The 27,320-nt window shown below is 38.7% G+C and overlaps 1 protein-coding gene across 2 annotated transcripts in view; it reads left to right on the top strand.

The window, feature by feature from the left end:
- The window catches only part of edil3a (EGF-like repeats and discoidin I-like domains 3a), a 126,515-nt gene that overhangs the window by 37,744 nt on the left and 61,451 nt on the right, over positions 1-27,320 (top strand). For both annotated transcript variants that reach the window (XM_026188922.1, XM_026188921.1), the window contains exon 3: positions 5,011-5,139. In XM_026188922.1, the coding sequence (XP_026044707.1) occupies positions 5,011-5,139 (129 nt within the window). The remainder of the gene's footprint in view (positions 1-5,010; positions 5,140-27,320) is intronic.

The raw sequence follows: 27,320 nt of genomic DNA, 5'->3' as shown, positions 1-27,320 counted from the left end.
CAAGTGGATCATCATGGCCTTGCCATATTGGTCCATTTGATTGACCTTTATTATAATTATGAATTTATTTTATTTTCAGTTGCTACAAACGGGACAGACATGACTGGGGGATAGGACAGGGAGAAAGAATGAAAGAAAGAGAGGGAGAGAAAGAAAACCAAAGGGGAGAAGAGACGGTGAGAAGGGGGGGAAGAAAGAAAAAAACAAACAAACAAAAAAAACAAAACACCTGGGTCACCTGTATGGAGAAAAAAAAACAGAAGAGAAAGCAAACAACAAAGAGCAACATAATAAAAAAAACGGCACCATCACAATAAACTAGCTAGCAGTAGATATCAGTAGATACTAAATAATAAACGATATTGTGCAGCACGCAAGATAGACAGCGCACAATGTGCTTTGAGGCAGCAGCCAAGAAAGGTGTAGTCCGCGTCTGTGAATACCCGTGTGTACATTAGATTACACACAGGTGCACTCTATTTAGTCATTAGCACTCATCAGGCAATGTCTATGGGCAACTGACTGCACTCAGAGCAAAGGGGGCTGAATAATTAAGCACACCCCACTTTTCAGTTATTTATTTGTAAAAAATGTTTGGAATCATGTATGATTTTCGTTCCACTTCTCACGTGTACACCACTTTGTATTGGTCTTTCACGTGGAATTCCAATAAAATTGATTCATGTTTGTGGCTGTTTGTGGATGTGACAATGTGGAAAAGTTTAAGGGGGCCGAATACTTTTGCAAGCCACTGTAGTAGAAGCATTAGCAGCTAATACTTTCCAGCAATCAGCAACACACAACTTAAATGGTACATGGTGTGTGTTTGTGTGAAGAAAACACAATTTAATGGCACACCATGTTTACTCCCTCGCCTTTCCTTGGAAAGTTGCTTCTTTTCTCTAAGTAGTGTTTGGTTTTTCCTCTCTGTTGCTTCCATCATGGCTCCCAGTACTTAATCCTTTCTAGAAATGGGCAGCTGTTGGAGTGAATAAGGGATTTCTTTCTTTTTTTGTTTATAGCATTAAAAAACACTTCTTTCTTAATGAAAATCATCATCCTCTTAGTTGAAAAGTTTGGAGACTATAAACTAACTTATTTCTTTTTTTAAAAATGTTTTTGTAACTATTATTTTCCCAAGAAATTAGAAACGGAACGCGGTTTTGTTTTGGTTCATGTTTTTTGTAAGTTTCTGAAAAATTGTGTCAGTCTCAGCCCACCGAGGGCACGAAAGTAGCTGTTGCAATTTTCATGTGGTGTTTTCCACTGGCGAGACAATTTGCTCTCTCTCAGATGAACAGTTTTTGATATTATATGCTAAGTGGATGTCAGATTTTTGTATGTGTGCTAATGTGATGTGGCATTTGATCCTGACTCATAACAGTTCTGCAGTTCCTCAGTTTTTGGCTTATTTTGAACTCATACCATACAAAAGTTTGCTTAATTTCCGGCACACTGGGGCGTTTTTTTTTTCTTCCTGTTTTTCTTTTTTTTTTGACAGAAATTATGAAATCAAATGTAGATGTCATACTGAACACTCTTTGTATCTCTCTAACACACTAACTGAGAAACCATTCCCTCCCTCTTTTCTCTCTCACTACCTCCTTTTGTCCCCACTTTTTCTGTTTTATGCACTTGCCATTAGGGATGCTGTCAGTACAGCATGGTGCGACTACAGATCATTACATCAAAAGAGCCCTGAAACCTGTCAACCCCCTTTCTCACAGTGAGCAGGTCCTCTGTGAAAGCTATTATACAAGCCTCTGTTCAACTGATTATCCACCACTCTGATTATTACTAATACAGGTCCAGGATTTGAAATAGTATGACTTCGATAGGATTACCTCATTTGAAATTCACACCTAGAGGCCTACTAATTCCAGTGAGAGAACAATAATAGGGTCGGTAGTGATTTTGTATTTATTTGTTTATTTACTTCATTTTTTTTCCTATTCTTTTTATGGGTTGGGGCTAGTGTGAAATGGTTGCCCCGTTGATATAGTAAACAATTTAAGGCTGCAGCTTTTTACTTGACGTTGTCAAATGTTGTGCTCATGGCTGCTAATTTGTCAAACTGACTTAAGAGGGCATGAGATTCTCACCCTTGAGACTTCTTCTTGTTTCCCATCGCTTAAAATGAAATAAGAGACCTGTCAAAGCACAGTTTCCCTGTCAACTCTAAGATATGACTGTAAAATGACTGGAATAGAAATTGCATCACAAGATAGGAAACTTACAAGGGCATGCTGATGAAAAGAATTCGGATTTGCTAGTTCTTTTCTCAGCAGGCTTTTTGAAACTTTAGAGTCATGTTAGATATCATTACTAAATGCAGATTGTGCAGTCAGTTCATGCTGTTGGCAATGTGGTAGCTCTTGTTTATAGATTAAAAAGCATGAAAGATAAATAGATTCAAAAAAATAAATACTGTACTAAAATTAGCCCATTTTTATGGGTCCCTTACAAAGCTCAGTTGCTGCTCCATTATATAAATATCAATTAACTGGTTCACAGGTAACATGGTCGTATTATAATATACTACATTTGAATTTTTCTGGATATAAATTAAATCAAAATCATGCTTTTATAAGCTGCTTTAGTTGCGCAAATGCTAAACATGGGTCCTTTAAGCCCTTTGGTAGCTGGTTGATTGGCAACATGACAATGTCATGATATAGATAAGAACCTTCATTGGCTAAAGATGTCTCCCGTATTTGGTTGCTGTACTTGTGATCCTGTAGGAGGAGTTTGCGGACAGGCAAACAATGATTTTGTGGTTTATAATAAGATTTAATCTAAACATTACATTTTACAATAAATGATCAATTGACATGTACCTAGCTAGCACCCAGATGCCTGGGTGTAGGCGTGGGTGACGAGGGTTGACATGCAGCAAGGAGTCTGGGGTGGATGCAAGCCTGGGCGACCACTGTAAGAATTCAGCCTAAGTGCACGGTGCGCACACATCACTAGGTGAGCAACGAACACGCCCCATCAATCTGCAAAGTTTTGACAGACTCAGTGCAGTTGTACAACTCAATGTATAAAAGATTAGACAGATATTGGCAGGTTTTTGAGTTATGAAACCTACAAGCTTGCATCTAGGCGTCATCATTAACATTTTGCCTCATTCTGCAGGCTAGTTCATGAAAGATTTTGAATGTCACAGTTTTGTGGGCATTGGCAGTTAATTAATTCATTGCTGTATCATACACAGCAGGTTTTGTTATAATAATTTTTATTCATAACCTTAGTTATCATTATGGGTTGCAAAGAGGTACCATAACGAGAACAAAAACAAAAAGAAGAAAGAAAAAACAGCAACAAACATGGAAAGAATCATGCTCCAACAGAGTTATTAATCATTACCGGCGTAACTTTGAGGCGTTTTCTTTTTTTTCTTTTTTTTTTTTTTGCTTGTTTTATTGAAATTCATTCTATTGTTTGCTTAAATCCCAAAGCATGAATTCTGTAGTGGCGAAGCTTCCCAGTGTTCTGTGCACCCAAATATTGATGAGAAAACAATGGTAATGATGAATGGGGTTTTGTTTACACAGCATGAATACATGTGATTTGTGGCTATGAATATGAATTCCCTTGCAAATTAGTGTTTGGCTCATAGGAGCCTTTTGTGTTCTGAGCAGCACTGACCCTCACACAGGGTACAGCATAAGCGTTTGATTTTCTGTAGGAATGCTGAACTGCGGTTATCTGTGCACAACATGGGGTAACTTCAACCAAATGGACAGATTTTATTGGTGGAGGTCATTTGCACAGCACTGAAAGCAATAAAAACATCCACTGAAGCAAACTATGCAGAAAACAGTATGTTCCAATACAAATGAAGTGACTTAAAGGATTGCCTCAGTTTATTAGTAGAGTAAATTTGCTACAATTTTCTGAAATTCAAACAATGTTTCTGTCTTTTGGTAATGCTTTTGTGTCACAAAAGTACTTTGGAACACCAAAGGGCAACAAGTATCTCAATAAAAAAGCCATTGCAGTCATTGGAGTTAACAATTTAATGTACATTGGAGCAAAATAAGAACATCATGTGACCTTTTTAAAATGTTTTTTGCACCAATATATTTATAACTATTAAAGACAGTGCGTTTGTGCTGGCCATTCTGCTGCACATTCACAACTTTAGACTATACCTTATATTGTTCAAACCCTCAGAGGTTGGCTAGCCTGCCCCTAGTATTCAGGACAGCAGCAGTACTTTCACAGTGGCAATCACTTGAGCAATCACTTCTTCAGAGACTATTATTTTGCTCTGTGAAGTACAAATTCAGTACAGTATTAATAACGATTCTCCATTTTGGGGGACGCATGAACAGAAACTCTTAAAACTGGTGAATTGTTCACAACAATGGCCACTTTTCATTAATTCAAAATAATAATAATCTTGTTTCAAATTTAAGTAACTGCTTAGTCAAAACTCGACTTATTTGTGTGAGGATCTGTGTGTGTACGTATGCGTGGGTGACGCCGTGGGTACATTTCAGTGCATAGATGGTGGTGCTCCATTTTACCTTGCAGCTAGTCTGTGCTTTTCGCTTAGCACTGTGAGAATGAAGTGTTGCCTTCCTGGAGGGGACACATTCAGTGATTTCTAGACGGTGCCTTGGGCCGCCCTCTAGACAACAGACACCAGCAGCAGTCACTGAAAGACAGACTCTCCCGACACTCCTTTCATCCTCAGTTTCTCCTGTCAAGCAGTTTTACTTAAACACCACCTCACGATGTCTCCCAGAATACCTTATGTATTAAAACTTTGTGTGTTATTGTGTGCTATTAAAAACTGTAGATGTGTTTAATGGGACACCCATTGTTTAGTTTATTAGACTACTGGCTGGATAATGATGTCTAAGTACACTTTTGTATCATATACCAAAATTATTGTGGAATATTATCTGCTGCAATTTGCTCTTGTGTGTACAGTTAAAAAAAATTTTTTTAAAAGCCACCCCCATCATCGGTGTCTGTATTCTTCTTTTTTCTGTGCAGGTCCTTGCCATCCAAACCCTTGCCACAACAGAGGAACGTGTGAGATCAGTGAGACCTACAGGGGTGATACCTTCATTGGTTATGTGTGCAAGTGTCTACCAGGTTTCAGCGGAGTTCACTGCCAACACAGTAAGTTGGACCAGCCTCTTCCCTATCCCTTATTTAAAGTGTCTCGAACGATTACGGAACTTAATATAAAGTCAAAAGGTTTGCAAGGCCTCTGTGTCTCTTTTATGGCATTACCAGGAAGAATGATTGGTCTGTTTGATCATAACGATTTTCTAACAGGAGTCAAATAATAACCTTGAGCAGTGAACAGATGTTGAAAAGCTGACAAAAAGTAAATTCCTGGTGAAAGGACGAGTTCAGCAAAATGATAGTGAGTTCAGGAGAGAAAGGAAGCGCTGAGCTTGCTTCCTTTTGTTGAGCATGCTCTTAATAAAGGTTGGTGTCAGAGGGTTTGTGCTGCCTGTGAGATAACTCTCGACAGTATGTTAGACTGGGAACACTGTTCTCATCCCATGCACAATTTATGCTGTCTTAGGAACTGACCTTTTGAACTCTTAAACTAGCACCTGGAATATGGGGACAAGGATAATTAATGACTGCAATCATGGGGTACAAGCACATTTGGGTGTGACCAACACTATCGAGCCTTAAACTATTATTGAGACCGAGCAAGTCAGATATATAATTATTTTTCTTTGAACAGCAACATGCATCAATTCACGTTTCAAAGCTTCATTCAGCTATTGTTTAGATCCAATATCTGTTCTGAAAGAATGAGTCTGTTTCGCTTTAAGTATTCTTGGTAGTCTCAGCAGTTTTTGCAGTCAATGTAATAACAAAAATGTTAATAATACTTGTAGCTGCTCTTACAAAAAATAGTCTGTTATTAAATAGGACCGCTAAAGCTGAGCAAATTAGACTATTTATTTGAAAATGAAAAGTCATACATAACAAATGTGAGGTAGCATGGTGGTGTGTTGGTTAGCACCGTTGCCTCACAGCAAGAAGGTCCTGAGTTTAAAGCAAATGGCCAGCTAAGGCCCTTCTGTGAAGCGTTAGGATGTTTTGTTTATGTTTGTTCCTAGTTAACCTTGGAGGACAGAACCCACAAAGAATAAACTAAAAACCTAGAAAAATAAATTGTGTTAAACTAAATAAAAACAGAACTAAAACTAAATACTTTCAAACAATAAAACTAGTGGCCACGGGTGCTACCCCTCAGCCTCCTAGTAGATGTGCCTATTGTATTAGTTAGAAAGGTAATTTTCAGAAACATTGACCTCTGACCTTGAACTCAGTCACTCTGACTGAGTTGTCTGACATTTTTAGGAGATGCACCAATCGTATCAATTTTTTAAAAATCCCAAGTGACGTCCTTCTTGCGTTATCGCACTCACAAGATTTTCAGAAAACCTTACCTCTTGTCCCTGAGTCTGAGGTCACTGAGATTTTCCCACATTTGAGATGTTTTTGTAGATGCACAGTTGTGTCAATTTGAAACTCTTTCACTCACTTCATTCTCGAGTTATCCCATTTCAGTGTCCACAGTGCGCGCCCACCTGCCCCTCAGGCAGGGTGACAATACCCCATCGGCTTTTTATACCTGAGGGGTACAAACGAATTAGTACAACTAAATGTGCGTTAGGCTGATTGATGATTCTAAACTTGCTGTATCTGTGAATGTCTTTCTGTCTCTCTGTTAGCCGTCAGTAGGTTGACAGCCTGTCTACCATGTACCCCAACTATTGTCCTATAGCAGCTGGGATTAGCACCAGCACAATTGTGACCCTAAATTGTATAAGCAAAAGAAAATAAATTGATGGACATAATAATTGTATCAGCAGACAATTAATGCAGACCTTTACATTTTCACTTTTCGACTGACTCCCGTGATTTAGACGTAGCATATAGCTTTCTCTGTGTGTGCCAAAATCTTGCTAAATCCCGCAGTATGATATATAGGCCAAGTTCTGTGGCTTTCCTGCCTCTGCGTGTGCTTGGCTGAGCATTGTATTAGCCTGCATAACACAGTTGTCCTTCACTGCCGGTGTGCTTGTAAGTAATGGCTTTAATGTATCATGGTGCAAACCGTGTGGCATGATGGCTCCTTCTTAGTTTGTAAGAGAGAGGATTTGTAGAGAGAGAGAGAGAGAGCGAGAGAGCATGGTGAGATGTTAACCAACGCCTAACAAAAAATGTGCGCCAAGGTTAAAAAAGACAGAAATGTGGGGTTTTTTAACTCATAAAAGAAATAGTTTTTTATGCTGCACTGGTCAGTGTCAGGCATAAAACAGAAAAGGAAATAGAAGGAGTCAGTAGATCAATGTTATGTCATCGAGTTTGTCTCCAGCCTGAACTGTGAGCAATTGGCTATCATTCATGTCATAATTCAGTTATTGTTTCCTATTATGCCCTGGGGTGGTGGGAAACTGATTCGATACAGTCTGAATACACATTAAAGTCTGCCAATTTTACTCATGGACATCGTCTGAATGGCAGAGAGTCGTGAGAGAGACAGGAGGGAGACATTAATAAGCAAATCTGTTTCTGGGTAATTCCTGCAATTAAATTATAAAGCGACACGTATAATGACAGTTTAGCTGGCTTAATAATGGTAAGATACTGGCTTTAATGCACGATAAGCTGAAAGGTATATTGTGCACCTTCACAATTTGGAAAATGTATGAAACATTTCATTACTGGTGGACAGTTTTATCAGAAAGTTTGAGTTATTCACAGTTAATGTAGTGAAGGGGAAAAATGCAGTATTTGATACTGGGTTAGTTCACTGGTTAAGAGAAAAAAGGTTATTGATTCCAAACCTCCTGGTTAACCGGTGACTTATTATGTTGAGTTAGGTTTGCCCTCAACTAGTTCAAAGACATGCTCGATTAATTGTTAGGTGTGGATATGAGACTAAACGTTTGTCTGTGTCTCTGTGTTGACCCTCTGATCGACCGGTGACCCATCTAGGTTGTAGCCAGAGTCTTGACTATAAATTGAACTAGCAGTTAAGGAAAGATGAACAGATGGGAGATCCCCTAGTCACTAGTTTGGTAGATAGCTATAAAGCGATAATAAAATAAATTGATTGTATTACCTTTGCCTAAGCACAGGGGATATTTTAATAGTTTAGCAGAAGTTTTAATTTAAAGCTACTGTTAAGCTGACATATCGTATTAGTCTGCTGCTCCTGTTGATTACATATTAAAAAAAGGAAATTAATTATGGTAGGCTAAGTCATCCATTATTGTATGAAAATGTAGTTAACCTTTTAGTGCTTTCTTGCCGTTGTAGCTTTTCTCTTTGTGCGGTTATTCTGTTTGTGCCACACGGCTTCATGACGAGGTGATTATGTTGCAGTATTCAGTGTTATGCCCCCCACACTTCTTCTCGCAGCCACTGGGCTCAACAGTTTTTGTGGCAGAAACATTGCAGTGCAGGTAGCGTAAAGAGTGGGTGCTCTTTGGAAACTATTTCTACATGCTCAATGTTAGCAGTGACAGCTTTTATCACTTGTGACATTTGGTTTGTCCCATTTTGAAGCCTTGAGAAAAGCATTTTCACAGTCGTTGGCGTTTTGAAACTGGATGCGAGGATGAGGGGTCAATCTGCGCACTCATTGGTTCTAAGTCACAAGTCTGCAGCCAATGAGCATATCCTAGATAAGCCTCCTTTGTGGACTTCTAATGACTAAAATAAAGTAATGTTTTATTTATTATGACCAAAAATGGAAAAGAAATAGTTGCACAGAGGCAACTCCAAGTTTTTCAGACAAATTTGCTTTTTTATTTTAAATTACATTTCTTATTTTTAGAACTTAGATGTTTTCGACTCTTCCTGAGGTGATGAGATTTTCACATTCAGGTCAGATGTTCAAGTATCACTGCTGAAGGTGATGACAGCGTGCTGGCACACTAACTGTGCAGTTAACACAAAGTTTGACAAGCTTGATTTCACTCAGCCACGTCATATGAAAGTAAAAGATAGAGTATTTTGTCTCTGGCCTGTCAAAGATGAGGTGAATTTTATTGTGATTGCATTAAGTTGGGTTTTAAAGCAATTCTTAGTCTGTCTCAATCTCGTCTGAAAGCCGTGGCTTTCCTTTGGTTAGTGTCATTGCTTTTATTATTATAGTCATTATCATCACAAAGTCATTCATCTTTCAGATAGTGTGGTGTCATGTCCCTGTGGTGACAGGAGAACAAATGCAGCCTTATTGGGCAAGTAGCCAAGCGCCGTAATGAGCTGTCACAGTGTGAAGATTGGGACTGATTGCCTCAGACGTCGTGAGGTTGCAGATCATTTTTAGAGCACACGTTCTCAGTCCGTCAAGGACAAATGTTGTATAAACTGTAGGCATTTTTATTCCTGCTCTAAGAAAGTTGTGAGAAAGTCATGCGTAACATACATGTTTTATCTTTAGTTTACTAAAACAATCATTTGATGTGATGCAGTGATGCCTGCTTTTGAAAAATCCAAAGTTAAAGGCAGTAGATAAAGTGCTTTTCAAGCAGAAATGTACTGAATAAAGACCCTGTTTAAAAAAGAAAGATAAAAGAATTAACAGAGTAATTGGGCTAAACTGTCTCTTAGATGGTAAGTGCTCTCTTTCTCATTCGATCTTCCTCCAATCTTTCATAGCCTGCAGGTCCTTTCAATAGTTGCCACCTCGTGCTCGTGGATCAATATGTTTCTTTGGCTTTCTTTCCTTTCTTTCTATAAGACACCAACAGATCCAGATTGATTGGTGGAAAAAATTGTGAAAAGCTTTAGTTATTTTTATTCAACCCCTTTATTTGTTCATGTATCGTATTCCTATAATCCTAGACCCGCCACCTCGCAAACCTCTTGCCACAAAATAATCAGCCACTGTTTATGGCTGTGGCCTGATGTAAAGCCGCAGGGAACCATTACTGTTAGTTAGTTCACCATGGGGCTGAACGAAGACTGACTTTCATCAGCACATGAAGAAAAAAAGAGACTCCATAACTCCCTCTGCATGGTATGTCTCGTAGCCCATTTATTGACCTGATTAGTGTATTTCGGAGCGAGTGAGGAGGCATCCGGAGATCATTACTTATTTGTTTGTTGTGTGATTCTTGTGTGTCTGTCCTCAGGCTCTCCACCTTTCCAGTTTGATTTTCCAAAAAGAAAAACGAAGATGTGACTTTTTCACCCTTGTCTGTTTTTTTGTGCTCAATTTACTGCCTAAGATAACAGCACTAAAACCCGAGGCAGCATGAATGAGTAAATGACAGTGGTTATTTGACTACAACAACAGCTTGTGCTTGTCAGCTACAGCACAGCACCCCTTCACCTTAGCAGCACTCCAGTTACCTGCCTTGGCATCGCGGGAGGTGAGCCTGTAACTGCACATCTACAGCATTTTGTGATGGCAGAGAGGGGAAAATAGAAAGCCTCCTGCAGAGAGCACTGAGAGAGTACAGTAAAGTGAGGCAGAGCAGGTCTGGTGGGCTCTCGCCAAGATTGAAGCAGCTGTTATCTCCTTCAAATTGTGAGGCTGCACTATTAAAGTGACTTCAGCAAACATCAGAATGACACACGAAGACTTTCTTAGCCTTTTGTGGCTGTGTTTAAATGATAAACACAACCTGAGCATCACACTCAGGATTAAACAACCAGCATAATGTTTTTTAAGAGATATTAGAATAAAAAGGATCAGCCAGCTGTGGCTCAGGAGGTAGAACAGGCTGTCTAATAATCAGGAGGTTAGCGGTTTGATCCCTGCCTCTTTAACTCTGCATGTCAAAGTTGCTAGATGCTCACACACATGTTTTATTCAAATAAAAGGAAACTTTTATTCAAGTTTCGAGCAAGCATCACATCATTAATAGATCTACATATGCTTGGGCTTTACACCTCATCAATAATGTTAACGCCGTCACTGCTGGGACTCCCGGGAGAGGTACGAGTGTCGAACACGTGGACTGTGCATATGTTTTTTGTCCACAGTGGATTTTATTTAATCAAACAGAAACACTTCTAACCAGCAAATAGGCCCATATTTCCAGCAAATGATGCTCCAAATTGTCTCTGCGTCCACAAAATCAGCTTCACAAAGTACAGTTGCTATTTTGTTTATCGCTCCAGGGGAAAGTCGGTCGCATGCAGAAATCCACTTACTGTCTTAGATCATATAAGCAGTATAGCTGAATTATGTTTAAGGGCAGATTTGCACTTCAAGTCTAAAAAAATAAGTGTTTTCAGGGCAGGCTTAGTTAAATGGATTATGATAGATTTAAGTGCAACTTAAGTCAGTGAAAAAGTTTGTTGAAAAAGTACTTTGTCCATAGAAAGTTCATCTGTTTTCAAAATAAACAGAGGCATGGATTTAGTCACAGTGCCTGAGGTCTGTACTTGTAGCTATAAATTGGTTTCGTCTTAACAGCCTCAGTGTTACAACATGCTTGAAATTTCACTGAAATTATGCTAATCTGCACTGCAGTTATTTTTATATGAATAAATTAGCATGACTAACTTGTAGCACCACTTTGTTTTTCTCACTAAAACTTGTATATGTGTTCAAAGGACGAAGGCAAGACATTTGTGACGCTTTATTCCAGTCTGCTTGTCAATATGCCAATAAAGTTAAGTTTTTCTGTCTTCCCAAATTCATCATTGTATCAAAGATCTCAAAAACAATGTGTCCTACCACTACAAAGTGGCCTCAGAACCACTGTGAACACCTCCAGCTTCGAGCTTCTCCCTGTTGTTAGATTGCTGCGATACAGAGCTGTGTGGGAAACGCTGCCATTTCCTGACACCGTCTCAACATTACATTCAGTCTCACAGCCCACCCACTGCTCACAGTCTGTGGCTGGAAAGCTGCGTTTACAGGCTGAGATGAGTGTAGAGGATCCTGGGGGAAGGGTCTGTATGTCCAGCAGACATTCAAAGAAGTGACCACAAGCACAGAGCCAAACCGACAGACGCCGATGATCAGCAAAGAGCGTGCCTGTAGATCAAAATAAAAAGATTGCTCTGCCTGTGGGCCAGCAGTCGTTTTGTTTCGGCTTACTGCACATTTGGTCTTTTTTTTCCTTTAAGCATCAAACAGTAGAATTCCTCTTTACAGACTTCAATAACTGCTGTCAGTAAACCCAACATTGTGATGTCTTCTATGTTCTTTTTCTTCTGTGTGAATAAATACAGATGAACATCTAAAATGGTAGATTGTATGAAATTTGAAAGCAAAAGAGAATGTCTGTATCGTCCTACCTGTGTCCACTATATTGTTCTTGAGGGAGGGAAGCAATCAGTAAAGGAAAAATAAACCAAAGAATAAAATACATTTTTTATGTTAGCATGCCATACACAAGTAGTGCGTGTGTTTAGCGGCATAAATGTGTTTTACATAATCCCATTGTGGCATCAGCTTTACTTTTAGAGTTTAAAAGGCAAATACCTAGAATCAAACTCATTGCATGGGGTTATAAGGACTTGGTTTAAGGCTTGGGTAGTTTTATTTTTAGGTTATTGTTAGCATCAGGGAACTGCTTATGGATAGGCTAAGTCTCCAGAATATGACTGTAAGTTAGTGTAATGTCCTGAAATGATGGAACCATGAGAGTGTGTGTGTTTGTGTGTGTGTTGCCTGTAGCAGACTAGCTGTCTTGGACTTGCTGAGTGTGACAGTGGCTTCTTCAGAGTGGCTGATGGGCTCCTGGTGAATAAGCCACTCATGGGGTTTCTGTGTAAATGGCGTACTAGAAGCAGATGTGTGTCATTTTTGTAATATAACCAACACTAGCTTACTTGACAGATGTGTGATTATTTCCACTGTTCAGATAAGGCATTCGTCTCCTGCTTTATGAAGTTACACTTGGCATGTGAGGAGGCTTCGGTCAAATCCAGAGTTGGTGGAAACTCACCCAGTTTGAGTAGTGTGTGTGTTACTGACAGTTTTTATTTGCTTTCTGGTTCCAAATAACAATTTGGAAAAAAGCTGTAGGAATAATAACTGAGAGGATTCATAGGTTAATAAGAATTTACATGTGTACATTTGTTTCAATGTTTCAGTTTTTCAACCTCTACCTTTACAACAGCATTTGTGAGTTTACATTTTTCTGTCATTTTGTATTGGTGCTATTCCAGCTTTTACAATAAATAAATACACACATTCTCTTCCATTACTGTTTTTGGGCTACAGTGTGAGTATTGTAACTCAACAGTAATATTCCACAATGGTGCACCATGATTGAGCAATTGGTGGTTGTTACGTACGGCAGATTTGCTTCCAAGCCCTACGCACAGGGTTTGGTTGAAAAGATTGAGACATTTAGAAAAGAAAAAGGTCTTTTCTCTGTGAAATGAAAATGAAATGAGTCGATGTCTGAGCTAACCGTGGGCTCTCTAAAGGAATCACTCCCTGTATGGGTTTTTCCAGTTAATCTAGTCTATAGATAGTCTGTGGGAGCTGCACAGTTCATTACATGTGTGTAAAACCAAAACCCATCTGTGTCTTCATCGCCGTAATAACAGTAACACCAGTGATAGTGACAAAACTACTCCCCTTCATTTGTATTTTGCAGGACATTGAACATGAGTAGGGCATCGTTTTATGTGATGCAACCGTCTTTACATACACATTAATGCTTTTGTAGTAGAAGCTATTTTCACCATTCTTTGGGTAACTCCTGACGTTGCATCTAATTTAAGTCTCAGTTTTATAACGTTACTTTGTTGAAGGTTAATACCATTTGTGTCTCCCTTTGGTTTCCCTCAAGGGTCCTCTGTTTGTAAAGAACATGTAGGTGAGTGGGAAGATAGTTTTGCTACACAAGAGCAGTGATTCTCAGAAACTGGTTGAATGAATTTCTTGTATACCTGCGCCCAGAAATCAATATGTATTGACTATGTTTTGACTGCCAAAGCCTTTTGTTTGTATGACTTGATTTTATTTTATTGTCTTTTTCTCCTTATAGTATAAGTGAGTGATTCTTTGGGGACTTTTCATTGTTAGTGGACTGAATCCTCAATAAGTATTAGACAGACAGGCAGATCGTAGACAGGTCAAGTCATAAAGTGGAACACATGTAACACACTTTGCAGTTTTGTAAACTATACTCTAATAAGAGCCAACAAAAAACAAGCACAAAAAATGTATATACTTTTCTGGTTGGCTTTTATTGAGTCTATACTTTGTGTGTGTGTGTTGTGGGTGTGTGTCGGCATGATTTCACAAAGAGGGAAACCCGGCCAAAGATGAGCCTTGTACTTCAAATGTCTATTTCCTTGGGTATCCTGCTGTCTCTGTCTCTTCATTCCTGGAGGAGCTGACCCTATCTCGCCTCTGTCAGAGGGCAGTTTGGATAACAAGCTGGGGAAACAAGCTAGAATCAAGGTGTTTAGGAGCGCTTTTTCTGTGCCTCTGACACCAGTATTTTACTTAGCCTTTAAGGTGGAGTTGCCTGCGTGGTAGATCAAACTGACAGATGTTTTTCCTCAGGTTTATTGAATACATAGAATAGCGCTAGACGCTAGATATTTTTGGCCCCTGATCCTTGTTATGTTTTATGGACATTTTATACTATACATATTTAGCACCATGGCCTGAAATCATATAATTGTGATACCTCACCTCGCCCACATGTCTTCAGTGAGCTGGTGCTTTGCCAGCAAAATTACAGCACAGCATAACATTGCTGTTAAAACAAAATATAACTGCACAGAATGCCTTGAGGAAGGTGAAGCTTTGTAAAATGGTCAGACTAGTGGCCTGAAGTGCAGTGCTGTAAGAGAAACATAACCTTCTAGTGTTTCCTGTCACTTTGGCAGTTCTTTATGTCACTTTTTACAAGCATTACTCACAAAGTTAAAAAAAAATAAAGAATTGGTATTTGAATCAGTACAGACAGTACAAAAACAAACTGTGCATTAAATAAAACTGAAGTTACAACTTAACAAAACATAGTAAATACATAAAAAGCTGAAGAATCTACAAAATCTGCCGACCATCAGGGGCATCCACACAAGACGCGATGCACAGTGACGTTCTTCAACTTCATGTGACAACAGGGGAAATACCTGCTGGCGATGTGAAGCTGGCAGGTCCCGAGTTAAACTTTTCTCAACGTGCAGATGAATAACTGAAGCGACTACCAATGAGTGGAAAGGATGCTGCTGATTGATATAAGACAAGGTGGTAAATACATCAGAGGGTTACCAGGGTAACTGAAGCCCGGAAGATCTGCTGGTGACCTACAGTTGGTTACATCTCCTTTAACAGTACTGATAGAGCATTTCACTGCTTTGAAAGCTCAGGATGGGTTTGTCAGGGCCTGTATTTTCTTAACTTAGTGCATTGAGATTAAATGAGAAAATGTGAAGAAGGAAACAAAACTACGAAAAAAAACAGCCTTGGAAATGTGATCTGTGGATGTTATGAAAAGAAACAGGTGAAAAATAATGAGATGAGTAAAGCTGCAAAGGTGTTTGGGCATTTCTATTTTCTTTGTTTGCAGCGCTGTGCACGCATTCACCTGGTTTATCGTTTCTGCAGAGGAGTTGTTAGTGAACGAGCTGTTACCAGGGCCTAATTGTGTGAGGCCCCCTCAGTCAGTTGAGCTGCGTTGGCGCCTCCTGGCCTCTGCAGTAAAGATGGGCCATGTTGGCGGTTGGCCAAAGCATAAATAGAGATGCAATTCCAAATCCCAGATGGCGAAAATAGTCAGACTCCATTCTACCCAGGGCTTTTGGCTGCCAGTGCCAGCCCAAACAAAACACTGATAAATGTTGTGCTTGACTAGAGCTGCATTATTTCAGGATGGTCAGTGTGGGCCAAATCAGTGTCAGTGTTATTTTCCTGCAGGTGGAGTTCATTCAGTGTGACACATAAAAGATATTACATTCATGGTCATGAGAATGTGGAGCATTTAAACCATAACATGGTGATATCGTGATGTATTTCTTTTTGATGATGTTAAATGAATAAATGACAGTGGTAATGTTTTTTTTTAGTAAAGCAATCATGGTTGTGTTAGAGACATAATTATGTCAGAAAAGGGTCAAAATTCAAATAAGTCAAAAATATTAGTGTCAAACTTCTCTCTGCTGAAAGCACTTATTCACAAAGCTGGAAGTGCCTTTCACTGTTTTATAAATGCTTTCATTTCACCCAGGTTGGTCATTCACTGGACTTTTTTCTATTTGACAATGTAAAAAACAAACAAAGAATAATTAAGTAAGAAAATCAGTAAGTTAAAAAAATCACTGTTATAACAGTATTATATCCAAGGTCCTCAGTTCATTAATTCTGCTTCTTCTACCAATTGTTTTCCTTAGAGAGTGGCGCAACATTTAGAACAGGCATGATTCCCAGATGAGTTTGGTAATCATCTAAAATTTTTCTTGGCATGTTTTATTTTTCAAATATCACAATAACTAATAACTGAGAAATTTGCCAGAAACAGTCATGTTTCCATTAAAATAATAGTTTGGCATATGATGATGATGATGATGATAATAATCCATGATTAATCTTAAAACAAAAAGCAAAGAAAATAAGAAATGTGTATTTGCATTAAAGGAGCCAAGTGGGGTAATGACAATAGTAATAACACCACCAGCGTACAGGGAGGGTACATGGGATATAGGATGCTGTGCCACTACCACAAGGAAAATTGGACTTGCACCAAGAAATTGTTGTCGTGTAGGACAGCAGAATGGACCTGACATTTGAAAAAGAAGGCCGACCAAATTTTAGATAGCGACAGAAATGGTTCAAATATAGTTTTAATATCTGCAGTGAGATAAAAAGTTGGGTAATACAATGCTGCTGAATTCTTTGAAAGCAGCAAATAAGAGATACATTTTGACCTTGAATCAGCTTATTCAGCAAAGAGGAAGAAATTACTTTTTCATTTCTGAATACTTTTTAGTTAGATATATTTAAAAAATCCGAGATGTGCTAAATGCGACTATGCAAAGCTAAATTTGTCAGTTAATGGGGAATATATATGCTCAAAGCCTCGGGATGTCTAGTATCTCAATGAGCCAAAGAGCCTCAATGCACTAATAATTTTATGGCCATGGCCTTACTCGGTTTGTGCTGTCAATTCTTATATTCTGGGTGAGATGGCTTATACATGTGTGCACTGTAGGAATATGAAAATTTGCAATTTTCTATTACAAAAAGAGAAATCCTGTTTTAGTGGCTTAACACTTTGTTTTCCTCACCTTCATAGCAACAGTGCTCACAAGCACTGTCAGGAGAGGGGCAGCCAATTAAAAATACAGATAGGGAGCTCAAAGGGAGAGGAGTTGTTTTAGGCAGGATGAACTGAGTGGCAGTTGGTAATCACTCAAAGCTACTCCAGTGGAGCTGGAAATCAGCACAGTAATTTGTCTTTATATCTTAAAGAATTGAGGTTGTCAGTGATGTTAAAAAGAGGGTTTGGCTAACGGACATTGTCATTGACCATCGTTGTTCACTGACTGTCAGATGTGACAGCCATTACTAAAGAAACTGAAAAATTGCTTCACCACAGTCAGCAAGCCTGTGTCAGGATGTGAATTGTTGTTTTCATTCAGTATAAGTTGTTCGCCCTCACCTTGGTTAGTCTTACCTCTGTTTTCTTCTGCACCTTTTGTCTATCTGGTTATTACATCCTTGTGTCCAGTCAGTCACTCATTCACCCCAGGGCCCCAACTTCAACTTTACTGTGAGGTTGTCCTGTTTGACAAGTTTTTCAATATTGTTCTGTCTTTTTTCCCCTAGTGTGATTTTTTTGTCTGTGACATTCGGTCAGTTTGTAGACTTCCCCTTCTGCCTGCTCCCCATCTGGATTGTTTGTCTTGCTGCCTGTGCTCCTGTGAATTGTTACCGCTGGTTATGATTTTTGATTTTTTTAAGCACATTCTGTGTTGTTGTACTAGCTTACGTATCACTTTAGGTTTAGAAATACACTGTGGACAAAAGGACTGGGCACCCACCGGAGCTTGGATAACCCATGATTCTAAACTCATAGCCAATAATATAGAGTTGATGTTGGACAAGAGAGCCTAGCTCACAGTCTCATTACTAGTTTATCACATTTTTCTTATGGGGTTAGGGTTAGGGCTCCGTATTGGGCAGCCAAGTTCTACACCAAACTCATCCAACCACACTTTTATGTACTTTGCTTTGCGCACTGGGGCACAGTCATGCTCAAACAGAAAAGGGCTTTCCCCAAACTGTTCCCACAAAGTTGAAAGCATGAGATTGTCCAAAATGCTGTGGTAAGCTGAAGAATTAAGATTTCCTTTCACTGGAACTAAGGGGCTTCAGGCCAATCTTAGAAAAACATCCCAATAGGATTATCTCTAATACACCAAATGTTACAATCTGCACAATGCAGTCAGGCAAATAATGTTTCCCTGGCATTCACCAAACCCAGACTTGTCTTTTAGACTGATGGATAGAGAAACATGAATTGTCACTCCACTGGTCCAGAGTCCACCGGTGGCTTTACACCAGACCATCTGAGATAAGGTGATGTACGGCTCAAAAACAGCCATGGAAAACTACACAACAAAGCTCCCAGCTGATGTTAATCCCAAAGGAGGTTCGGAACTCTGCACTTATTGAGTCAGCAGAGCATTAACCACTTTCATCAACATTTCCTCTCACCATTTGGTGAACGTCATCTGTAACTTTATGTGGTCTGACACTGCGTGGTTGAGTTACAGTCGTTCTTAAATGTTTCCACTTTGCAATAATGCCACACGCTGCCTTTATTTATGTATTAATTTATATTTTTCATGGAGAGAAATTGGCTGTTGTTTTATTGATTTTGAAGAAATCAATAATACATGAAACTGAGTATGAGTAGTCCAGTTAGGTAGATATCACCAGTTCCCACTTCATTTTTATTTGTTCTGTATTAAAACACCAGACCATGGGTGGTGAATAGTGCTTTAGAAATCCTAATTTTCAAGATGTGACCCATTAAATACACTTGAAAGCAGAGTTGTTGGTCTGTTTAGTTATGGTGAATGGCTGTACTAGGGGTAGATGAAGAGTCCAGTGGAGCCCAGAGTTTGGGTGAACCGTCTTTATAACAAAAAAAAAAAAAAAAAAAAAAAAAGAGCTTTTGTAGTATTTTTGTGACCTTGTAAGTAGATATAAGAGCAGAAAGTAGCCTTGTAAGAGTACATGTCTCTTCTGATTTTCCCTCTTTGCCCATCATCTCCTTTTACCTTTTCCGTTCATGTCATTTAAGCATTCTAGCAAGTGTACCTGAGTAACATTAAGGAGCTTGTGGATTAGACTCTTTTGTTCCAAATTTCATCAGTATTCCCTTCACACATCTGCTGTGGAGGCTCCATCTGTAAGCTTAAAATGACACTTAAGGCCTTACTCTGAGTGTCATTCTTCCTCCAGGCTGAGGGCTCTTCACATTCTGCACATCCCAGTTTCGGCAGAGCCCCCCAGTCTGCATATCTTCAAAATGATGAGTGTTTTGCTTCTCAGATACTTAAACCTCTGCAGTGCATCCTAAGACACCTTTTCCAGGGCTTCTGGAGTGCTGCTGTGAATAACTTCTCAGTAGGCTAATCCCACTTCAAAAAGCATGTCCTTGGAATACACTATTCTTAATCCTGCATTCACAGCTTCATGCATCATCATCTCCCCTGACACATACGCCACATGTGCACCACTGTGAAAACAAGCTGGGATGAGATGAGAAGTTTTTTAGTCATCAATAAAACCGGTATGCTGCTGAGAATCGAATAACAGCATCTTAACTATATTACTGCGACTACACGTTTCACAGACGCATCGGATGAAGTTTCTCTTTTAACTGGTTGACTGACTTCATCAGACCCTTAATAGAAATTCTGCCTTTTGTGGTGATAGTCACTTCACATGACTAAGGAAAGGATAGACTGACAGCACAGACTGACAGTGGAGACAGGCACTTCCTTGTTCTGTCTTCTATCGCTGACTCAACTTGGAAAGACAGGGCTTGTCTTTGCTTCATGTAGCATAGACTAGACACATTTCACCGGACTGGGACTTTGCAAACCCAACATCCAAAGATGACGGTCCATATACAAAGATGCATTTCTGGAGACCTGTTGGCACAAAAGGATTATAGAAGTTTCCACCAAAAAATCCACAAAAAGAAAAAGTTCTACATAACTACTGTATTTACAATATGTGCATACATGTATAATGTTTCTGAGTATATGCTAAAGCTTATTTAATCAAGACCTCTAGGTTGAAATGCAGGCAGAAAAATAATATCATGCATTTAGATTTTATAATTGGCATAACAACTAAGCCTTAAATCTGCACTTAAAGCTCAATGGGTGGTGTATTTTTTCCACTGAGATATGAGCAGATGCATAACATTCAAACAACCGTGTGGGAGATGGGATACATGTATTTTCACAAAAGAAGTAAGCAAGACCATTGCATGATTGCAAGAGCAGCATGAGATATGTTGTTCTTATCAAAACTGAAGTAGTGCCGTGCCTCTAGCTTGACCTGCGCCGTATATAATATCACATAAACTACCTTTGCCACTGAATGATAACATAATCTACTGTTGCTGCTGTATGTTCTTTAGTTGAAAGAACTGAAAACTATAAATAATCATCATCAGACATGAAATTCTTGTTCTTGTAACTTCCTCACTGGTACATAGCCCATTAACTAAAGACATTAGTATTTTACCACACTGGTTATATGCTTGTTTTTTGGGGGGTTTCTACGTTTTTTTCACCCATCGATTGCAATCTATTTTCAGTATCAGATCAAACATTTACAGCACCGCTATGAATCACAAGATATCAGTACCAGCCTGTCCCAGAGGAACTCTAACCACTATTACGAATAGCATGATTACTTCCAAGAAAGTATGGGTGTCCAAGGTCAGGGGTTAATTATGTGGCAGGCATAAACAACCGGTGATCCACTTAATTGCTGTCGATCACGGACCATAGAGGTCAGACCACTGCTCCATTCTTGCCTAGAGGATCAGCTTGCTTACCAAATACTTTTGCATTTGCTGGCTCAGTAACACAAAACAGATAAGATGAGATGAATCTTCCCCAGGGGAAATTTTTCATGTAAGCTAAATTACCGTATGTCCAGATGCAAAGATGTAACACTGTGAAACAACTCCTTATGAAAACAAAGTCTTGACTAACCTCCAGTTCTGTGGCTTACAGTGCCTTGGCAGGGGCATAAAAGAAGGCTTTACCCAGTCTTGCCCAACATCTGACTGTAATTTAATGAAGGACGTGGGTGTGATGTAGGGGCAATACTACTGGGACATTACCTTTCATTCAGCTAATTAAGTTAGGGGGCTTAACAAGTTAGAGAGGATTAAAGGCTTTTAGCAGCCGTTTATTTCAATCATTTATGTGATTTAAGTTGTTGTTTGGGCTGTTTGGACATACTGATGCCATAGCCTCTAGATACAGTCCAATGGAAACTAGAAGCATATTTAAATATGATTCTGCTGTGCAAATTAAGCTTCCATAGACCGTATTAAAGAAAACACCAGACCATGGGTGGTGAATAGTGCTTTAGAAATCCTAATTTTCAAGATGTGACCCATTAAATACACTTGAAAGCAGAGTTGTTGGTCTGTTTAGTTATGGTGAATGGCTGTACTAGGGGTAGATGAAGAGTCCAGTGGAGCCCAGAGTTTGGGTGAACCGTCTTTATACAGGCCTGATCCTGCTCCCTGGACACATCATAGTCAGTTTAATACTTGGAGCCAGTCTTATTTCCTGACACACAGGACTACTCATTGCTCTCCATATTGTCTGGCTTTTTTTTTTTCAGGGAGCAAGATGTTCCAGTGAATTGACAAGAGCATGATGATGGTATGGCCAAAGGCTAAGGAATTTTATTAAAAAATTTTATTTTATCTTTTGGAGATGTGATAATGATGAAATTTTGACAAATCAGAAATATCAAATTTAAAGAGACACAAATGAATAAATTATGATAAATTACCAGGGAGTACCATTCAATAGAGTCTTAGCTGAATCAGTCTTGTGCAGGCTCTATAGAAACATTACACGCTTCATTGGTCTGGCTGGACAGTCAGTATACAGGTTCACATTTAATTGCCTAAAAATAGAAAACAATTAATGACATCGTTAAATGTCAGCTGGGATTGGTTCCAGGCCCCTACAATACAGATCTCAATGAGAAAATGGGATGGATGGATTCTTTTATTTTTTTCAATCCAATTGAAATTTAAGTTAATTCTACTCATGCTAGTTTGCTAAATTGTTCTGATTACAAAATTCAGGCCTTAATGAAACATGTAGAATGGTGGATTTTGGCTAACTGTGAGTGACAAACCACCACGTGACTCTGTTCAATTCATGTAAATCAAGTTTATTTATTGGCACCTTATTTATTTATTTTATCGCTTCCTGTTTTGCTTTCATAATAATCTTTTTTCTCGCCATCTCGATCCCTACCTTTTCCTCTCTTCTCCAGTTTCTACCAGTTGGATTAACTGCATCCCCCAAAGTAATCCCCTTTCTCCCAACTGATTTACTGGCAAGTCTCACTTTCCCCACGCTAATCTCCTAGGAGCTGATGGCCTTTCATAAAAGGAAAGCAAATCGCAAAGATGGACTAGCTGTGTTTTCCTCTCTCTGTGGATTGTTGTGCTCTAGGCTATTTGAGTGGCCGAGCCATTTGGCTTACCTCTATAATTGAACCTACTGGTGGCAACAAGCTATGTACTTGTAGCAACAGCATCACATTTCTAAGTGGTGTGATTGCAGTTGTGAAATAACCATGGATGTGGATTGTGCCTGTGTGCACACTAAACTTTGCAGAGTATGCTGTTCAAGACCTTGTGGGCTGCAAGGAAGCAACATTTGTGCTATATATTTTGAGTTTTTCATAAAATTTTAATTTTTTTATTAGATCCAGAATCAGTCAATTCAGCATTCAGTTAATGCAGTGATTATACAGAAAAGTAGCTTTTCTGTAACTGGTAATAGAGACTGAACTTTTAAAAGGAGACAGCATTTGGTAGAAAAAAAAAACTGATAAAGAGATGAAAACAGATGAACGTGCAAAATTTAGATATTTTGGGTGGTTATGGTGTGATAAGAAATGACATCAAACAGAATCCCTTATGTAGTGAGCGAAAGGCTGAATGGCGAATGGAGACATGGGAAGAGGCCCGCTGAATAACCTGGATGAAGCGGGGATGGGAAGGAGGAGGGATACATGACAGACAGCATGAGAGACAAAGTGACAGTGACAGACAATTCATTTAAAGAACAGAGGCTGGAGATTTGATTGGCTCACAGAACACAGACAGATCGGTCACTGGATGAGACTACCAATGTCAAACTTTCAAAATGAATGGATTTGACAGCAAGTGAAAACCAATGACAAAAAAGCAGAGCAGCGAATAGAGCTTATAGCGCCATTAACACCCCCCCCCCCCAAAAAAACCAAAAAAACAAAACAAACAAAAACAAAAACAAAAAAAACCCTTTAGTTTAATGTGATATGAAAGGGGTAACTGTTTCCTCAGTGGGTAATAATCATAATCATGATAATCATAAGTTTTTGTGTTTTTGTAATTGTCAAGACTGCCTAAAATTGCTGTTTTTTTGAATATCTTCATTTAAACAAATAAAAGCTGACTTGCTTTTGGAGGTTTTGAAGATTGATAATTGTAATGTGATTATACAAGCCGAGTTACTACAGTTTAAATAAAACATATTCCATTTTCACTTCATTTACCTTCTCTAACCAATGTTTCATTCTGACAAGCATGTTTTTGCTCATGTTTTGCTAATAATGTGTTGTCAGGGTGAGAGTGGTTTCATGTAAAGCTTGACGAATCTGTTTTTGACTATCCAGATATTCCTTTGTTGGTTTGGCATGTGTTTTTCACTCGTGAGATGTGGATATTCGTTTTTCCAAAATGTGGAAATAATTACCATCTCAGCTTGGGCGAATGACATCCCTCTCGCTCACAGCAGTGATCTTCACACTTCAGTTCACCTCATTGCTGCCAACTTAGCGACTTTGATGCTAAATTTATCAGCTTTTCATGCCCTTTTACATACTTTTTTTTGTTGTTTAGTTTTATGCGCACAAAAAAATAGTCGCCACTACAGCTCTCGGAGACCAATGTGTTGCTCTTCTGCCACAAGCACACCTCATTCTTCTGATCTGATCTCTTGAAGAAATTGCAGAGAAGCAAGTAGCAGGGCCTGTTTGTGTTGCTCCCCTACTGCCATAATCAGACTGTCCTATACTACGCTTATCAAAGCACAGTTAAAAACAAACACAAATCAGCTACTGTGAAGCACAATAACACCTAATTACTGTACTGTTTGTATCTGATTGTAGCAAGCAATTTGGAGGTTAAAACACAGACATTCAAAGGTTTAGGCTATCTAACCTTGAACAACATTTATGCAAGTACTACAAAATAAATCAGATATTTTTTGTTGTTCAAAGTGATTTCTTATTTAAAGTGGACCAATTATGAACATATTTCAGCTGGAACAGGCTCCCAGCTCGCCCCACAACCCTAAGATGGATAAGTTGTTGAGAAAACAGACCTCATTACTCTGCCCCTTCTTCTCTTACTAAGTGTATTTTTTGTGATTGCAAAAGTGTCATGAAGTTGTTATTGTCTCTTTGGTTGTTTTTGCTTTTTTCCTGTTCAGATTGTAACCCAGGCTCTGACTTAGCATTCAGTACATCTCTTCAGTCGTCTCACAGTTGAAGACTCTAGTGCATTCACCCTAGTGGACAATGAAAAAGATGTAATCATGATGTAATTTTGGAGGAATGGGACCGTGCAGCAACTGAAAACTGAAGTTTTAATGGCTTTGTATTAAAATGGCTCTTTTTTTTTTTTGTGAAGCAGCGAAAAACAGCCAAGCATAGACGTGCACAGACGATCACAAACTGCCTCTGTAATGATTAAAAACTAAAAAGATACTTGCCACAAAATTGTCATGTGGCTGCCAGAGATGGAGCTGACAGGCTAGGACTGTAACACATTGAAACATATTCAGTGTATTTTACAATATAATCAAATATAAGTAAGCCATGCTGTTTAGATTTGACTACATATGGTTCAGCAATTCTGTGTGTTGTTGTAGTCTGTTCTTCAAGATGAGGATTTGTGCTCCAACTGTGAAAATGTCCGCTTATTGTTGTCCTCTGTAAAGCACACGCTGGCTAAGTATTTATATAAGACTGATGCATTGAACTCTACAGGTTAGGTTACATTGCATTTGAAATATCTGTATTTTGGTTCACAGCACAGTTGATTTATCATCGACTGCATTACACAGAAATGGCTGTACAGCCAGCCAATTGACAAATAGCAGAGCTTCAGTAACATTATCTCTATCTGAAGTGAGATAACTGTTACATTACAGCTGTCTAAAAATAAATTTAAAAAAGGAACACAATGTGAGATTGTGCTGAAGATTATATCTAATTTTAAATGTCCGAAAGAAGACCGACACACAGGCAAACGTCCTGCATACCAGATAAAGGAAAACAGTGTTTGTTACGGTGTGTTTCAAGTTTAATCTGCAAAACTTTATTATGTTTTGGGAAATGCTTTACCGCTCAGTTTCATCAAAATATAATTTTACCCAAATACAGTTGTCTTGCAGTTTGCCTATAAATTACTGAGCAATAACAAAACATTTCTCACATCTTTCTCTCTGTACGTCTGTTATTTCACTCCGTTTATTTATTTGTTCTGCTCGACTGCAGATTAAAGACGTTCCTGCTTCTAGTCACACCACCACATTGACCAATATGCATGAAGACCTGACTATATTCCTCCTGAGCGTCCAACATTCCCCCTGAAAAAAAAAGATGTATTTTGAGATAATAAAAGTGACTCGCGCTATTGTGTACGCTACAGATAAAATCTTAAAGCGATGAAGCACCATAACAGACTTACTTTAATCATGTTTCACTTTCTTAAGCTTCCTAAATCTCAAGCCTAGTTACACATTCATGAAGCCAAAATGTACTTATAACTCGCAGACAGCCCAGGGTAGGTGTTAGAGGAGTCTTGTAGCAGCCATAGGCAAGTTTGGAAGTCAAATCATTAGAAATTTGTTAAAAATTGTTCAAAAGTTCACCACTTTTCCTCTCGCTGCTTCAAAATCATCCCTGTAATTTCTTGCTGTTAACTCTACCTGTAACAGAACAGAGTGCAAATGGGGTGTAATGGGTGGGGTTGGAGTTGTGTCACCTTCGATAACCAGTTTGATGAATCAGTCAGAGAAAATCTGTTTCGCAGCGCAATTACAGAGCAAAGGTGATAACGCATTCTGCTCTCCTGTATCTGTGATACTTGAATGAAGAGACAGAGGATAACAAGCACGCTGGAAAAAGCTTCTGACAGTGGGGCAAAATTGTGTGTCATCACCGTCTTCCACTTTAGTGTAGGTATTTTATAGCACCATAGATATACAGGAGTTCAGCTGCAGTTATTCTGACTTAGAAAAATAACATTGTTAAATGTGATAAATTTGATGCTTTCTAAGTGGACGTTTGTCTGTAAAGCAGTGGCCCACACAAGTCTCCCCTCTCGCTGAACTTTTGATATTGTAAGACAACGACAACAATTTTTTTTCCTAAAAGAATTTTTTTTTTTTTGCATATATGGAAATATTAGTTATTCAATTAAATTCAGACGACTCCTCGAGTTATTGAGTAATGCATTAAGGATGGTCTGAATCCACCATTGGAATAAAGAAAATAATGTAAACAAGTTAACAAGTTTCTATTGATTTATTATTTTTCTAGTACGTTCAGCATTTATATTTAGTTCAAATTCAGCAATTCAAAGTTATTTTATTGGCATGGCAGTTTTTAAATAAACACATATAATTAATATATAATTCTATGCATACTGTATGTGTATGTGTGGAAGATGTGCCTTGTCCTTCTCCTTTGAAATGTCTATTTGAATTTGGAATTGGTTAAAGGAAGTGTTCCTTACCTCACTAAATTTTTTACACTTCAGGAGGGAAATACATCTCTGTTTCTGTTTCAACCTTACCTATCAAACAGTAATCATATGTCGGGCTTTCTTTATGTTGCCATGCCTTGTTGTGTCTTTCTCGTTTGATTGCCAGTTTGTTTTCACCGAGCTTATACTGGCTTAGGATCTGTCTCTGCTTTCTGTCTCTGATGGTAAGGAGATATTCTTCCAATTCATAGTCTTTGTTTAGCACTAAATAAAACATGTGAGTCTGCATTGGGTTTTAGTTTCTTCTTTCCAGTGTTTCAGATAGCTATCTTCGCG

The sequence above is a fragment of the Astatotilapia calliptera genome, chromosome 12, assembly GCF_900246225.1.
Source record: "Astatotilapia calliptera chromosome 12, fAstCal1.2, whole genome shotgun sequence".
NCBI classification, from domain to species: domain Eukaryota; kingdom Metazoa; phylum Chordata; class Actinopteri; order Cichliformes; family Cichlidae; genus Astatotilapia; species Astatotilapia calliptera.
This window is presented reverse-complemented; position numbering and strand designations above follow the sequence as displayed.